The 15,972-nt window shown below is 43.2% G+C and overlaps 1 protein-coding gene across 14 annotated transcripts in view; it reads left to right on the plus strand.

Annotated features, from left to right (window-relative positions):
• The first annotated feature begins 331 nt into the window (after positions 1–331).
• ATXN2 (ataxin 2) overlaps positions 332–15,972 on the plus strand; it is a 49,044-nt gene continuing 33,403 nt past the window's right edge. For 5 of the 14 annotated variants that reach the window (XM_077787231.1, XM_077787233.1, XM_077787234.1 and 2 more), the window contains exons 1-5: positions 333–475; positions 7,009–7,045; positions 8,643–8,702; positions 9,391–9,462; positions 9,678–9,828. In XM_077787231.1, the coding sequence (XP_077643357.1) occupies positions 363–475; positions 7,009–7,045; positions 8,643–8,702; positions 9,391–9,462; positions 9,678–9,828 (433 nt within the window). In that variant the 5' untranslated portion in view covers positions 333–362. Of the gene's footprint in view, positions 476–7,008; positions 7,046–8,642; positions 8,703–9,390; positions 9,463–9,677; positions 9,829–15,972 lie in introns of all 14 variants that reach the window. The other 9 variants (XM_077787237.1, XM_077787238.1, XM_031506213.2 and 6 more) reach the window with 4 other exon arrangements.

Genomic DNA, 15,972 nt, shown 5'->3' on the forward strand with positions numbered 1-15,972 from the left:
CCGCCGCCGCGCCCTCCGACTTCCCGTAAAGAGTCCGCGCCGCCGCCCGCCCCGCGCCCGCCGCCGCAGCCCCGCCGCCCCTCGCCGGCCCCGCGGGGGTGCCCCGAGCCCGCGGCTGTGGCCGCCGCGCCCCCCGGCCCCGCCGCCGCCCTCAGCCCGCGGCGCGGCCCGGCCGCCGCCCGCCCCCCCCCCCCCGCCCTCCGCGGATCCCTCCGCGCCGCGCTCCGCTCCCTCCGCCCCGCTCGCACTGTTTGGGAGCAACCGGCCGAGCCAGCGGCGCCCCGGCCCCGCCAGCGCAGCGCGGACCGGCCGAGCGCACCCAGCCCGGCGCGACTCCCGGCGCTCTCCCTTCCCTCCTCGCCATGTCCCTCAAGCAAGCGGCGGCGGCGGCGCAGCCCGCCGGCAACAACCGCAAGCCCCCCGGCGGCGGCGGCCCCGGCCTCCCGTCAGCCGCGGGGAGGCAGAACATGGGCAGGTGGGTGCGCAGTGCCACGGGACCGGCCCCGGGCCCGGCGCGGGCGCCGCTCGCCCGCCCCCGCCGCCCCCTTCCCCCCCGCCCTCGCCCCGCACCGGCCTCCATGGGCGGCGGCGGCCGGCAGGGAGGGGGGGCGCGGGGCCCGCAGCATGGCGGGGCCGGGGCGGGGGCCGCGATGGCGGCGGGCGCGGCGCTCGCGGCCCCGCCGAGGGGGTTCCGCAGTGCCGGGGCGAGGCCGGGCCGCGGCCGGTGCCCTTCAGGCGCGGGGAGGGCACGGCGCCGAGGCTCCATTTCGGCCCCCCGCGGGGGCCCGGGGCGGGGGGCGCCGCTTCCCCCGGGCCGACGTGACCCGCCTGCTGAGGAGGGAGCGGGGGGAGCGGGGGGCGCGGGCCGCACGTGTCGGGGCCGGCGCGGGAAGGGCCGCGAGCGATGGCGGCGGGGCCGGGGGGCGGCCCGGGCGGGGAAGGGGGCGGCGATCCGGCCCCGCGATGGCGGCGCAGCGCCCTCGGCTCACCCGGGGAGAAGGGGGATATTAAAATAATTGTGTTTTTAAAATTTATTTTAATATCTGGGGATCGCTATTATTTGTAAAATTTTTTTAGCTTTTTTTTTTTTGTTTTATTTATTTATTTATTTTTTTTAAATAATGGAAATCACAATAAAATTCTCGCGGGAAGGCGGGCCTCGCCGCGCCGCTGGATGGTGGCTCCGAGCGCGGCCTCGCTTTCTCCCAGATTTTTGGGGCAGGAATCTTGCAGAGGCTGAGCCCGCTCCTCGCCTCCCCCCCACGCTCGCTGCCTCTGAGAGATTGATCCTGCTCCTGCTCTCAGATCATTAGCTACGCAAATCCACTCACATTTCCCCCCTTTCTTTCCCCTCAAATAATAAACTCCATAGTGCTGTGAATTTTTCCCGGGCTGCGGGGGTCATAACAAACGATCAGAGCAGGACGTTAACAGTTCTGAAGGTCACAGTCGCTCAGAGCAGTTTCATTTCGAGTTTTATTCATCTTCCTCTTCACAACTGGACGTTTAATCCCACTCGGTTTTGTGGCACTGGCAATAAAACAGAATTTACAGTGGCCCCATTGTTGGACATCACTGGAAATAGGGTTTTACTTTGTTCCCAGCCAGTGGAACTGGAAGCGGAAGAGCTTTGGAAGGGTTGAAAAGGACAAAATAAATAACAACAACAATACCTCAGCAGCTCACAGCACCGATTTAATAGTTTTTACATATGGCATTAGGTGGGACATGATGTTTACTGGGCTCTGTCCCTGCCAACACACAGTGGCACTGTAGAGGTTAACGTGAAGGGCAACAAAACCTCCAGCTTATTTTTTTAAATTCAGCCTGATGGCAAGCACTTACCCCCTTAGATTTGGACATGAGATCTTTGAATTCTCTCCCAAGTTTATGATTAAAGCCACTAGATTTCTCCTCCCAGTGTTGCCTTTCTGGTTCTATTGGATAAATTCCACTTCAGAACTCCCTAAGGAGTTCTGATGGGCCTGCTGAACAGCTGATGTGTTCCCTCAGAAGGGTTCATGCTCTTTGTTTCTTAATTTTTCAAGTTATTTCTGAATGGAGGGTCTGTAAAATCACAGTCCCAGGCCTGCTGGAGCCCCATGGAACACCTTCAGAGGACTTCCCCTGTAGCTGTCCTTGGACTTCTGGGGAGTGCAAATTCAGATATGGTTCATTCTGTAAATCTGGCCACGTGAATGAAAATTTAGGTGTCCTGCATCTTGGTATCAATTTGATGCATTGTATTCTTTAATAAAAACTTGAACATCTCCAGTGTATGTCAAGCTTTCTGCCCAGCAGCTCATTTCCCTGCAGCACCAACATTCCGTGCAGAAAAAAAAAATAAAAAAAATACTACTTTTCATGGCTAAGTTGCTCTTGAAAGCTTAGTTTGGGCAGAAAAGTCATTGATAATTAACTGTCCTGGGCCTCATTTTCTGCTGTGGGTTTGTTACTGGAAGAATTGGGCTGAGCACTTGTCCTCCTACCTCTGATCACGAGGGAAGGGTCAGCTCTGCTCGCTGCCTTGTCTCCATGGGTTCATACTGCTGCACATCTGTATTTCAGATTAGAAAAGGTAAAATCCCATGTGAACAAGCAGTGGTTTTTTTTACTGTCCTATTAATTGCTTTTGGACAAAGGGAAAAATCAGAAATGAAGGCATCCTTGAAGGTGTGTGAGATAAAAAAGAGGCCCCAAGTGGAGTGCTGTGTTTGTTTAATGTGCACTATGGCAGATGGGCTTGGGCTGCAGGGGAGATGCCAATAGCACAGCAAGCTGTAATTAGGGAGAATGTAGACTTGGTTCACAAACTTGCTCCCTGTGCTATCAGAACATTATCTAACATCTACTTTCTGTGTTTGAGCGGAGTTTTGCTGTTATGCAAGCACAGGAGGGTTAGCTGTCCTCTGGCTGCAAGTTGCATCTATCACAGCCCTCCTCCATCTCCGTCCTCTTTTTGTTCCTTTTTTCCCTATTGTTATTTTATCTGAAGATAAAACACCTCACGGTCAGGGTTTGGATGTTTCTTGTCTTGTTACAATTGTGGCAGAAGGGATTTTTCATTTTGGTAACTTGCTTGCCTAACTGGGCTTGGGGGATCCTGTAAGAATACACAGAGTTTCTGTCCTTTAAAAAAAATGTATTTTTCCCATCAAAAAGCTAAAACTGAAACCACCTCATGGTAAAAAAAAAAAAGAAAAGAAGACACAAACTTCTTGCCTCCGTTTCTTTTTCTTTTTCCTTGACATCCCTTTCTTGAGAGCATGGTGACTATCCTGTTCAGAGGGAAGGGAAGGGGAATGTTGAATGCCAAGGTGCTGGAATTTAAGGGCAGTGACTGTTCTGAAGGTCTGCTCACACGTGCCAGTCAGAGGTTTTTGAGTTGCTTCTGACATCTTTGTGTGGGTTTTAGTGCTAAACAGCTGAGCAGAATGACTGCTTAACCTGCAGGCCTCTTTCCTTATCACTGTGAGTGCACTTTAGGGTGGTGTTATATCCCTGGTTTTGAGTAACTTTTAATTTAACAACTGATTCATGGCCATGTCTGTGAAGGTTCTTCCATGACTAAGCCCATCAACAGGTTCCAGGTGTGCACTGGGCCAGACCTGAGTCAGGTTGTTACATATTCACATGGTGTAAAAGCTGTCACCCTGTGTGGAGATGGGAATTGACACTATTGATGTCAGCATTGGGGGGAAAAACTACAGAAAATAAAGCTGCAGGACTTCTTGCATAATCTTCATTTGACATCTTCAATTCATTTGACTTTATAGAGCCAAACACTGCACTGAAATAAAACCTTGCACTTCAGATTTCTCCCTTAGAAGAAAAGCTCTGCCAGCTCTCTCTGCACTAAAGTTCTTTAGAGTACCCTGTAAATTTGTTTTCCAAGCTTCAGCAGTGTCGGTCAGTGCTCCAGAAACATCCATTCACACTTTAAATTCGAGTCTTTGTAGCTACATTTCTGCTTCAGACTTTAATTGCAGTGTGGCTGCATTTTTTTCTTTGTTTCAAAGTGAAGATGGTGCTGGAAAGAAAACTGGAGACTTTCTTTCCCATCCAGGAATGACTTTGTTTCCCTTGCAATTACTGGGAAAATACAAATGCGTGACCTTGTTTTGCTTATACAAACACTCTACTTGGCATGTAAACATGAAGGAGGGAGGTGAGGGATGCTGAGGAAATACTCATAAAAATAGAAAAAAATGTGCAAGTTGTTGCAGGGAAAAAACATTACTAGTGCAGATTTTGGGCCCTGATGGAGACTTTGCTTCTTGAGGTGTAACTGCTGGACCCAAGGAGTTGGCACTAAGGTTAATTGCTCAGATGTTACTTTGTCCTGAGTTTGTAACTTTGCTACCCCAAAGCAAAGGGTTTCCAGCTTGGATTTGCCAGTCTGTCCTGCCTTCACTCAGGTTTACCTTTAACCATATATGTGCAATGCAAAATAATTTTTTTTTAAAATTTTGCCATATTTACCCTAATGAAAATGCGATTTTAGGTAACAGTGCCAAGTGACTACTGAGCCTTCCTAGATTCTCTCACCTCCATTTCTTTGTTTTACTCTCCTGTTCCAAATTATGTTAAACATCTGGCAAAACCCATCTACCTTCTGCTTTTGTAAAGGTCCTGAGGTTTTTTTTTTTTTTTTTCATATGTAACATCAAAGATAATGTCAAATGATACTTTGAACTTGAGTCTTCACCTTTTGGAATATGAAACTCGAGTTGATGGCCTTGGTTTTAGCAGAAGATACAGTTTTGGCTAAATTGTTGCATTGGTAGGATTGGTAAATATATTTATTCTCTCATCTTGGTGAATATGTTGGTTTTTTTTTTTTTTCCCAATGGTTTGTGATTAACAGTTGTAGCTGGAAAACAAGAGGTCAGATCTATAAAGATACCTGATGTATCAGAGAATTTCTGCTTTAATTCTTGGCTGATGTAGAAGTTGGGACTTCTTGCTGATGTGGATGTGCACAATCAGTTGGTTTCTTGAAGAAGTGTGGGTAGGAAGAGTAATTTTGGAAGTGTGGTAAGAGATGGAAAATCTGGAATACTTGGGTTGATGCTTAGAGGGAATGCTCCAAACTTTCTGCCCAGTCTAGGAACCCAGTTATTTCAGGTCGAAGAATACTTTGTCACTAAAAATGGGAGTGGTTTCTCTTGTAAAGACACGAAACTCTTTCACTTTTGATCTGTAGCTGATGGAGGAGAAGGAGGATCTTCTAAAACCTAGGGCAGCAGATGGAACTGGTAAAATTGTTTGACTTTGGCCACGTTCTGAGTGACCGTGGTCATCACAATTTTGATCGTAGTAGAAGGAAAAATCAAATTGGGCTGTGCCTCTTATGTGAGGGTTCCACATCTGGAGAAATGACTTCGAGATAGAGGAGAATCTGAATATTACACAAAAATTCTGTTCCAGGTTCGCAAGGCTTCGGTTCTCTCGGAGGCCATTTAACAAATGTAAGATTTGGTAAATGGTGAGATATTGCTCCAGAGCAAACCTGACATTGTGAAGCTGCCCTGTGGAAAGTTAAGGCTGATGGGTAGTTAAATAAAGGTTATTTGCATTAGAACTTTTTTTTTTTTTTTTTTTTGTGAGATTAGCTCTCTGCAATATCCTGAAAATGTCTGCTGGGCACCTCAAATCTGCAGTTCTGCCATCAGCCAATGCCCCCAGCGTGTGTGATGCTCTGAGGTCACAGTTCTGTTGCAGAAGCTTGTTGGAAATGAGTCAGGTGATAGTTTAGTGGTTTTTCATTTTTTCCTCATTAAGGCCTTTCATGGCTCTCTGATGGCTTTGCTTATTTCGGCAGAATTTATTGAAGGGTTATTTATGTTCACCGAGAGAAGTTCCTTTGATTTTTTGACTACCCTGTGAGCTCTCTTTTATAAGGGCCTATTATTTTGGGGGGTAGGTTGTATTCAGCCCCAGCTTGGTGTTTTTAAAAGCATTTGGATGCAGTTGGCATCTAATGAAGGTATTCAGGAGCTCTGAGCAACCTGGTCTAGAGGAAGGTGGCCTTGCCCATGGGATGAGGATAGATCTTTAAGGTCCTTTCCTACCCCAGCCATTCCATGATTCTGTGACATCCACTTGGGTTTAGATTTCAGTGTTGTTTAGGTAACACCAGACGTGATTCTTCAGGTGTCTTTATTGAGATGGTTGTGTGTCAGTAAGGTGAGTCTATTTAAAAAATTGAGGATTTTTTTTAATAGAACAGAAGATTTATTTTTGCCTCACATTACAGTGAGTGCTCCTGAAGTCATAACACAAATCTAAATCACTTTAAGGAGTATTTTGAAACTAGGACTTCTTGGTACAAGGGAGGAACTTAGAATGAAGGCGCACCTGTGCCTGGGAGTTGAAGAATTGGAGCTGTGGGGGACTTTTTTAGCTGCAGGGATGCTTTGGGGCTCAGGTGCCCAGGGTGGAGGGCACAGACTGACCCTTCTCAGGGTGTTCTGAGCATCCCCAGGTGTCCTGAGTGCCACACAGTGACAGACTGGCATTAGGAAAAACTGGTATTTTTGGGGGAATGGACAGAATTATTTGGTTTGCAGGGTTGTGAGAGCAGTTAGAAATGAGCTCTGTAGGTAGAGCCTCACAGTCTGGGCAGGGTCATTTGTTTGGGTGGCCCAAATCTGACACGGTGACAATATTTGGAGTTTCCTGGCTCAAGGAAGCTGTGCTGTGTAGGGCTTGACTCTGATCTTGCCTTTGTGTGCCATAATGTTTTGGATTTTGGATTGCTCTTTTATTCTTACTCTGATTTTAAAAGCTTAGTATTTTCTTCATTTTGTCCTTTAATTTATCCCAGGTCAGCAGGTTGGAGATAAACCCAGTGGGTCCTTGTCAGGCTTTGCTCTCTGGGAATGCTGGTTTTCCTGACCCCATTCTCAACTCTAAACTAAGATGAGTTTGGAATTCTTGCTTGGTAGGAAACAGAGCAGTTTCAGCAGCTCTTTAATCATCTCCCATGTGTGTGTTTCATTCCAGAGGCCGCAGCAGTGGCAAAGGACCACCTCAGCCTACGGTGAGTTTGTGGTTTCTCCTCTTGTAGGAGGAAACAACTTATCAGAATGGCAGATACTGGAATATTCTCTTCATTTTTTCCTTGGGATACCATGGTGGGTGTAGAGTGAAATACAATTTTCTAAAGAGTAGCATCTTGCATTCATTTAAGCCTCCTGGGAGGGTGAAGGGGGGAAGGTTCACTTAAACTTTTGACTGCACTAATATAAATATTCTGCATTTTCTTGCAATTACAGCTGTAAATATAAATAACATTTAACTTAATGCAGTGCTTTTTGAATTAGTTCCTGTCTGAAAATTCTAACATTGGCTTCTCCCTTAAACAGATGACAATAAGGCAGCATTTAATGAAATAAAAAGAGCTACTTTGTTTGGCTTTACTATAAAATTGCTGAACCATTGTTCTCATTAGTTCCAATGTGCAGCTTTAGTTGTTCTCAAGGCTGTGTATTACTGGAGTATAGATGTGGCTTGATTTGCAGAACATCATTTTATCAGAGCTAAATTCATGGATCTTGATTGAAAGACTGAATCTTTGAACTTCACTAATCAAATATTTGCCAATTTGTTGCTGGCTTGGTTTTCAAAGATGCCTAATTTTGGGGAATGGAGCAGAAGCAGGAAGATTTAAAAGGGCTGCAGTTTGCTTACATAAATGTTTATTGAAGATACCAAGACGCTTGAGGAAAACTAAAGAAGCTTTGAGGAAAATTGGTGGAAAAGGTCATAAGGAAACACTAAACATCCCCAAATGTTGGTCTGGGTGTGCTGTGTACTGAGTGCTGACCACAGGAGTGTCCCTAAACTTGTCTGTTCAGCCCAGGAAAGTGGCTGACAGTTAAAAATACATTGCCAATTGAAAAACTCAGAATATGGTGAGATCCCAAGAGTTGTTTTAGCATCTCTTGTTTTACGAACACAAAGAGATACCAGGTATTGCAACAAAACACCTGCACTGAGGTGAATGTGTCCTCCAGCAGCCTGGGGACACCTGCCCAGCTCTCCCAGTCAGGATTGCAGGTCCTGGTGCTTGCACTGAGTTACTTTGGACTAAATTAATAATAGGGTTTGTGGCAATTTTGTACTGCACAATTTGATGGCTTTAGCTCCTCGTAATGTGTGTAATCAGGGCTGGGAGATGAAAGGATGAGGTTGAGCAGGCCTGAAAAACATCATTTTGTTTCTGCAGCTCTGCAAGTACCCTATTCTCTTGATGGTTCTTAAAACCAGCAGGGCTTTTTTTGTTTAAAAACAAAGCCCTGCTGACATCCCTCAAATCTGTGCATATCAGCTGCACCCAGCCAGCCAGAGAATTTCCTTAAGGGAGTGACATTAAGGGCTCTCCTGGGATTTTTAGCTTGTTTGGAAGGGTGTTTAGATCTTTAACTGGTCAGAGAAAAGACAGGGGCCCTCTGAAAATCTCCCCTGGCATGTTTAATATTAATATTTAATAATAAACATTCCATGTATCTTGCCTGAGTAAGATTATTACCCAATGTTCCTGAGATTTTCTGTGTACTGATGAAAGCTTGAGTTGGGTTGGGTGCTCTGGCTTTTGGAATTTCTTCAATATTTATGATGGCTTTCTTATTTTTCAGATTTCTTTTGATGGCATCTATGCAAACATGAGAATGGTTCACATACTCACATCAGTTGTTGTAAGTCTTCATATTTGGAAGAATGGTTCCTATATGACAGGGAATTGTTAACTAATCCACTAATTGTAGTATAAAGGAGTGAATATTCAACTTTAAACACTTTCTGTCAAGGTTGAGCTTTAAAGGATCACAGAAATTTTAGGCTTGGAAAGGTTTAACTCTGATTTGCAGATTTCTTAGGTGCACTGGTTGTATTTTGAATTTCCTGTCTTTAGAGAGGTTATGGATAAATAAAATGAGTCCGTGTGCAGGTATTAGAAACCTTTCTGCCAAGATTTTAAGGGAAGCCCTGACATGGCAAAATGAAGTAAGGCAGACTGTCCCACATCTGCTTGAGGCCAGGCTAAGCTTTTATCCTTATTTGTACTCACACAGGCACAGATTTGGGGTTTGCACAAAACCTTCTTTGTGTATTCTAACTGGTCAAGAGTCTTGTGAGAACCAAATATTCTCCAGTGGATACCTTAAATCCCTTCAGAACTGCCCATACACACCCAGCTATTTGAATTTGCAGAGCACAGCAGTGTATTTATAAATGGGCAGATGCTGAATGAGGAAATTTGGCTAAAAATTGAGCTGTATTATTACACTTTGGACCTATGTAAAGAACACATGCTTAAGAAAATCACTGTTGTGTCATTTGTCATGTTGGTAGAAAGTTATATTCTCATTTTTTCTCGCTTTCTAGGGATCCAAATGTGAAGTACAGGTGAAAAATGGTGGTATATATGAAGGAGTTTTTAAAACCTACAGTCCCAAGGTAATATTTTACATTTTGACTCTTCTCTATTGTGAAAATTTCTAATAACAAATAACCAACACTTGATTAAAATGTAAATATTTACTCTGAATTATTTTTACTGTTCATGCCTAGATTTAAAGCAGACTGTAAATACCTAGCTTTTGCAAATACGTGACATTTTTGAGGGGTTGAGTGTGCAGTAAAGCAGTGCCCTGTGTTTGTATTTCCCACAGTGTGATTTAGTGGTTGATGCTGCTCATCGGAAAACTGCAGAATCCAGTCTGGGGCCAAAACGGGAGGACATCCTTGAGAGTATCTTGTTCAAGTCTTCAGACTTTGTTATGGTGCATTTTAAGGATATGGATACCAATTATGCCAGAAGAGGTATATTTCAATTTTTTTTTAATATATTTTAAGGTTATAATCCAAGTGTTTTTGAAGTAGATGCTTTAGGATCCAAAATACTGAAGTTCATATTTAGAGATGTAATTCTTAAAGAGTACAAAACTTCAGCACATTGTGAAATGAGAAATTCATAAATATTAAAGAAATGTATTTTTGAGTAGCTGTTTTGGTGTCTGGAAAGCAAAGCCTTAGTGGTTTTTCAGTATATTTTATAGATTCTATGGGAGGTAGACACATTTTTGTAAATGTCTTTTTAAATTTCTCTGTTAAGTGTTATACAAGAATCATTGAATACAGAAATTCTTTGGAAAAAGATTATTTTTCAGAGTTGGGATATATAGAGTCTATACTGAGGTAACTTCTGTGTCTAATAGAAATATTCTATAAATATTCCTGCAAACAAAGCTAGAAATTCTTTTAAAATCCTCTATTTGTCTTTTAATTTCTTCTTTACATCTTGTAGACCTGTAGGTAAAGCGCTTCAGAATACAGGGAGGTGACAGACAAATCTTAAAATCTTGAAGACATTGAAACTGTTCAAATTAAACTATTTTGCAGGCAGTCTTCATACTTTAAATGTCTGACCTCCAAGCCCCTGATTATTTTTCTGGAACCTAAGAGCTCATGAGCCAGTTCTATTCCTTTGCAGATTTCTCTGGTTTTGGACAGCAAATCTCCAGAGTCTTTATGCTTAATGTTGCTGATTTGCTGGGATAAGGAATAAAAGGAAATACAGGTTTTTATGGCATGGGGTGAAATTGTCTCTGTGTACATTTACAGGCTGATTAACAACTGTCACAGGAGCTCAGTGCTTATTGGAGCACAGGTTTTATTCCCATTAGCAGGGACTTAGAGATGGGTAGAAGCCTGAGGACATTTAATGAGAATTTCTCTCTTCACCTTGTGTTTGTACCTGTTCTTGCCTGATCTAAAGCTGCAGGATGGGGAGGTTTGTTGTTTCAAGGAATTTTTGCTTTTCCCAGATGATGATGCATAATGTCAGAGCAAATGCAGCATTGAAATGCAGATAAGTTCCAGGTTCTGGATGGGACTTGGAATTTAAATTACACGAGAGCTGTTTTATAATGGGTTTGGTATGAACATCACTTTAATGCAAATGCAAACTGGGCTCTCCCTCACCCAATCTTTATAGATTTTGAGCAGACTGAATGAGGAATATAGTACTGCTTCTAGGAATAATTGCTCAGTGGACATTTTCTAGAAGAAAATGACTGTTTCAGGTTGAACAGTCCCTCAGTTCACTTTATTAGGTGGAATGACTGAGTCTAAATCTCTTAAATACTGGAGAGCTGAAATAAAGCCATAAAAATTTGAAGATAAACTGGAAGGCTGCAGAACTTGATAAGTCAGAGTGGGTGAATTAATCTGCTTTCAATTTTGTCCCAAAATACATTATCTGGAAGTGACACTTGGAAGTGTAACTCAGTCTCTGATCACACCTTCAAATTAGAGCAATGAGGGGCTTTCTGCTTCCTGGGAAATTAAATAAGCAAGGATTCAAAAGGCTGGAAGTTTGTGAATGTGCATGAAGGAACTGCTGGCCTTTGTTCTTGTAAATAAACCCAAATCTTTGTGGTACTGGGTGATTTAAAGTGAAAACTGACTATGAACTCCTGCCTGAGAACTTGGTGCTCCTTATTTTGGGAATTGTCCTTGCTTGGTGCTCTGGTTACATTTTTACCTAGGAACAGAGACTTTTGATTATCTAACCCTCAATGGTTTTTGGTTTTCACAGGCAGGTGAGGAGAATTTGGGGATACTTGGCTGGAAAGGCTTTAAAATCATAGTCAAATAAAAGGGCTTTTCATGAGCTCTCCTTTGGGAGGCTTAGCTGGAGTAAGGATGTTGGGGTCTGATGATTCTTGTGGGTCCCTTCCAACTCAGAATATTCTGTGATTCTCTCTCTGTAGTTTCTCACCCTGTAGGAGACTTTTAGATTTTTTGGAGCCTTTGAACTAAATAAATAAATTTCTGCAGAAGATGTTTTGAAAATTTTAATATATCCCGATTCAGTATAAGTATCTGTGGATTTTATTCTGGCATTTGTCCCCTGCTGGGCTGGAGGAATGTGGGCAAATGGGCTCCTGCCTGTGGGTCTGGATCTTCTGGTCCACCCTCAGGATTGAGTAGCAGAGATGTTCTCTGCATTCTGAAAAAAGAGACTGGAAGAGGAATGGAAAAGAGCAGCAGGTGGGGAGAAAGGGAATGGGATGGAGTTCATTTTCAGAAGAAGGAAAACAGAGTTGTGTGTGAAAAGCCTCTGCCAGAGCCTGCCAGGCAGCTCCCAGTGCTATCACAGCCCTGCAGCTTTGGGGCAGGGAGCTGATAACCCACCCAGAGAGTTCAGGGGAGGGAGCAGCACTGCAGGACTGGGGCGTGGAACTGCAGCAGCACACGTGGGTTTGTGCCAGGCATGACACTGCACCTTCAGAGCACCCAAGGGGAGAGCCTGGGGTCTGCCCAGATTGTAGAAATTGGGAGGGTTGGGAGAAAAATTGGTGGTTCTGCAGAGGGAGGGTTGTTGTGGCTGTGAATGTTCAAAAAATCAGTGTCCCTCTTTCCCGGGCCTTTATTTGTAGCTCTGTCAGCCTGCACAGACCTTGCAGCTCCTGGAGGTGCTTGTTTGGCTTCCAGAGGAAGGGGAGAGAGTCACCTGAGGGTCTCTCTCTCTCTCTGTGGAATTGAGGTTTGCTGCAGTACAGGCAGGCTGATGAATGAAACATGCACTGGGAAACTCAGGTGAAGCTGTATTATATCCATCACTCCCCATTCTGACTGTTCTGTCTGCTCCTGAAGAGAGACTGACACTGATTTCTGTATGAACAGAGGAAATCAGCTGCTAAAACCCCGCTGTCAGTGCAGGCTGGAATCCTTGGCTGTGCATTAATATTAGCACATCTTTCTGCTTCACCTTTGAGTGCTGAGATCTTGCTGCTGCTGGGTGATTTGGGCTCCTGATTGATGCAGGAGGTTCTGTTTCTCCTGATTCTACTCAAGAAGTGTTTCCTGGGAGCCCTGAACATTGATCATCAGTCCACAGAGCTGGTTTGCATGGGATTCAAATTTCAGTAGGGCTTTGGAGTTGCCTTCTTGGCTTTTCTTTAAAGACAAAACAATTCAAACATCATAACTTACTGCTAAAATGAAAGACTTCTGCAATGTTTCTATTGGCTTTTTGGCACACTGAGGAAAATACTACAAATCCAATGAAAAGAAAGGCAGAAGAGAATTGGCTATTTAAGTTCTTCCTTGAATTAGCTCTGAGAGTGGCATCCTTCCAGAGAAAGTGTTGCAAGGGGAATAGCAGAAGGCATCTTATAAACAAAGGAAGGAAATGTTGGCTCTGCAGAGCCGGTGCTAACTGGTTTTAATGTTTCAAATCAATAGTAAGTAGTTACAAAACAAATCAGAGTTTACTGTTGAAACCTTTGAGGTGAAAGCTCAGTTTACTTTGACTTGATCAAAGCTTCAGTGAGTGCCATCAGCACCTTTGGCACGTAACACTGATTGGTTTAATGGCATTTCAGCTGCAGACTGGCACTTAATTGCACATTTGTGCTCTTCACCAAAATCTGTTTGTGAAAACAAGCATGTTAGACATTGAAATTAATTAAACCCGGACTCTTAATTGCTCTGCTCTGGCACTTTTTTCTTTAACTCAGTTAGTCGCACACACTTGAGGAATTTGCCCCAGCTGAGTTTTTCGCAGATTGTGTATTTTTAATTTGCCTTAATATGAATTTCCTTTGCATGGAGCTCTCCTTGGGATTTTATTCCATTCATGAAAAGCGATTTCTCTACCAGGCTTTAAAACAAGGTCATTGATACCCAACTCTGCTTTGGAAAGGTCACATTAAGCAGGTACAGAGGCACTGGGGGCTAATTGAGTGTTACAGCCTCAGCGCCTTGTTTCACCAGGTTCCATTTGATCTTTAACTCGGGTTTTACCATGTAGAAAAGGGATTGATTAAAAATTTGGCCTTGTCAAGGTGTCATGTGAATTGCTCCTTCAACAGCTCAGAGATAAGAGGCATGAGATAAGGGGGAAGCTGAGCCTGGGCAGTGTCTTGTCAGTTATTGCTCTGCCAGTCAGCACTTCCAGCAGCAGCTCATGCTTTACCTGCTACTTTATTAATCATCCTAAGAGCCACATTTTTGTTTTGGAAACTGTTATTTTTAGAGATTTTACATTCATTCTCAAGTTTGTTTCTGATTAATTTTGGGAGAGGCTTTACTGGGTTTTTAATTCTGGTCTCCCATGTTCCAGGAAAATACTGATCTGTGCCTTGAGGTACCATCCTGCTGCATTTAAACTTTGCCTGGATGCTCTTGAGAGCACATTGTCTGGCTGGGAGTGCCTTTGCAGCTTGAATGTCTCCTGTCTTTGGGTTTTCTTTGAATTGTGGAGGTTAAACAGGCAAAGTCTCACTTGTGACTTTCATTGTAAAATGAAAGAGAGGAACGCAGAGCCATGGAGCTCCCTGTGCCCTGTGATATCCTGGATTTACTGGGAAACTCAGCAGTGGCTGCACACATCCTACTCAGACCTGTAGCACTTGCTGATAGTGGAGTTTTTGTTTTGACTTGGGTGTTTTTTCCGTCTGTATCATTACAATAACAGCGCTTCTGAATGTTTATGTGGCTGTTTAAATAAGAAAATTAGTGGGTTGAGTAGATGAGTCTTGTTAAGCTGGTATTTTATTCACAGTATCCAAAATGGCACAGTTGTGTGGAGTTTGCCTGGAGGAATTTAATAGAAATTAAGGAAACACCCTTCTGAAAAACAGATTGTCTTCATCAGGTGCTGCCATCAGGCTCCTAATTCATATTTATCTAATCTCACTGGAGAGGAGCTCCCTCCATTCCCAGAGGTGCAGAAACAAATTTCAGTTTCCTAAAAGACATTAACAGCCTCCAACTTGGGTTTGGTGTAACATGTCCCAGTCTGAGCAGAAATAAAGTATGGAATTAATGTTGTTTGGGGCAGGAGCAGCACTAGTTTATCTGAGTTAAGCCATGGGGTATTGATAAGGTAAATGCAGGGTTTACATTCTTAAAAATTCTTAAAAATATGCTCTTTAGCTACTGCTTAACTATGAGTTGTAGCACTGTGTTCTGTGTTGTTTCAGATGACATTTGAACACACATATTTACTATGTATTCTAATAAAGTATATTTTAAAAGCTGTTTGTGTGGGCATTTCATGGGATAGTGCTGGCTGTTATTAGAGATACCAAGTACAGTGAATTTTTATCCAATATATCTGAAGAATTTCACTGTGAGATTAGGTAAACAGGAATAATAAGCCATGTCAGCAGTCTCTCTTTAAAACATCTTCAGTGATTGTGTAAAAGCTGTTCCATCAGTGGCCAACTTCATATGTTGGGAATTCTTTTCATAATAGCTTTAAAGTTCATTTTATTTTTTTAAGGCAGATTTTTATATCTTGCCAGAAGTTAATTTAAGCCATGTTTTTCCTTATCTGGCACTGCCTGGTGGTTTGATTTCATCTTTTCTAAAGGTCTGAAATGTTTGCTCCTTGTTTTATCAGCAGAATGATGATGATAGGAAATTCTGGATTGAAGACTTATTTACTTTAGGCTGATTTATTTATTTATGAGCTTATAACAAGCTTATTTGATTTTTTTAAAGTTCTCTATGTAGTTCTGAGATCCAGTTGCTTACAAATACAAAAGCTTGTTGAAAGGCTTTAGATATATTTTTACAGCACTTGTAATACTCTGGTATTATTCCTTCTTAAGTCTGGCTTGAATGAAGCATGAACAAGTCAAAATAAATGTTTGCAATCTTTATTTTTTGATATTTTTATAAAAAATAGAAGAGCCTTACTGGTTGTTTATTCTCTTATGTTGTTGAGAACAAAGAGTAGAGAATTCCTGGATTTTTCTGTGTGATTTGGATAAGCTGCTGCTTGGAAAAGCTCTGGCAGGAGAGGAGACCCCTCTGTTCATGTCACAGGAAATGGGAGCACCAAGCTGATGGATAATTGCTCTGTTGGTGTGTTGAAAAGTTGTAGAAATAGAAGAAATATGGTTATTTGAAAGGAAAATTGTATTTTTCCTATTTAGGGAGTTGCTTTCC

Source organism: Lonchura striata, chromosome 18 (genome assembly GCF_046129695.1).
Source record: "Lonchura striata isolate bLonStr1 chromosome 18, bLonStr1.mat, whole genome shotgun sequence".
NCBI lineage: Eukaryota > Metazoa > Chordata > Aves > Passeriformes > Estrildidae > Lonchura > Lonchura striata.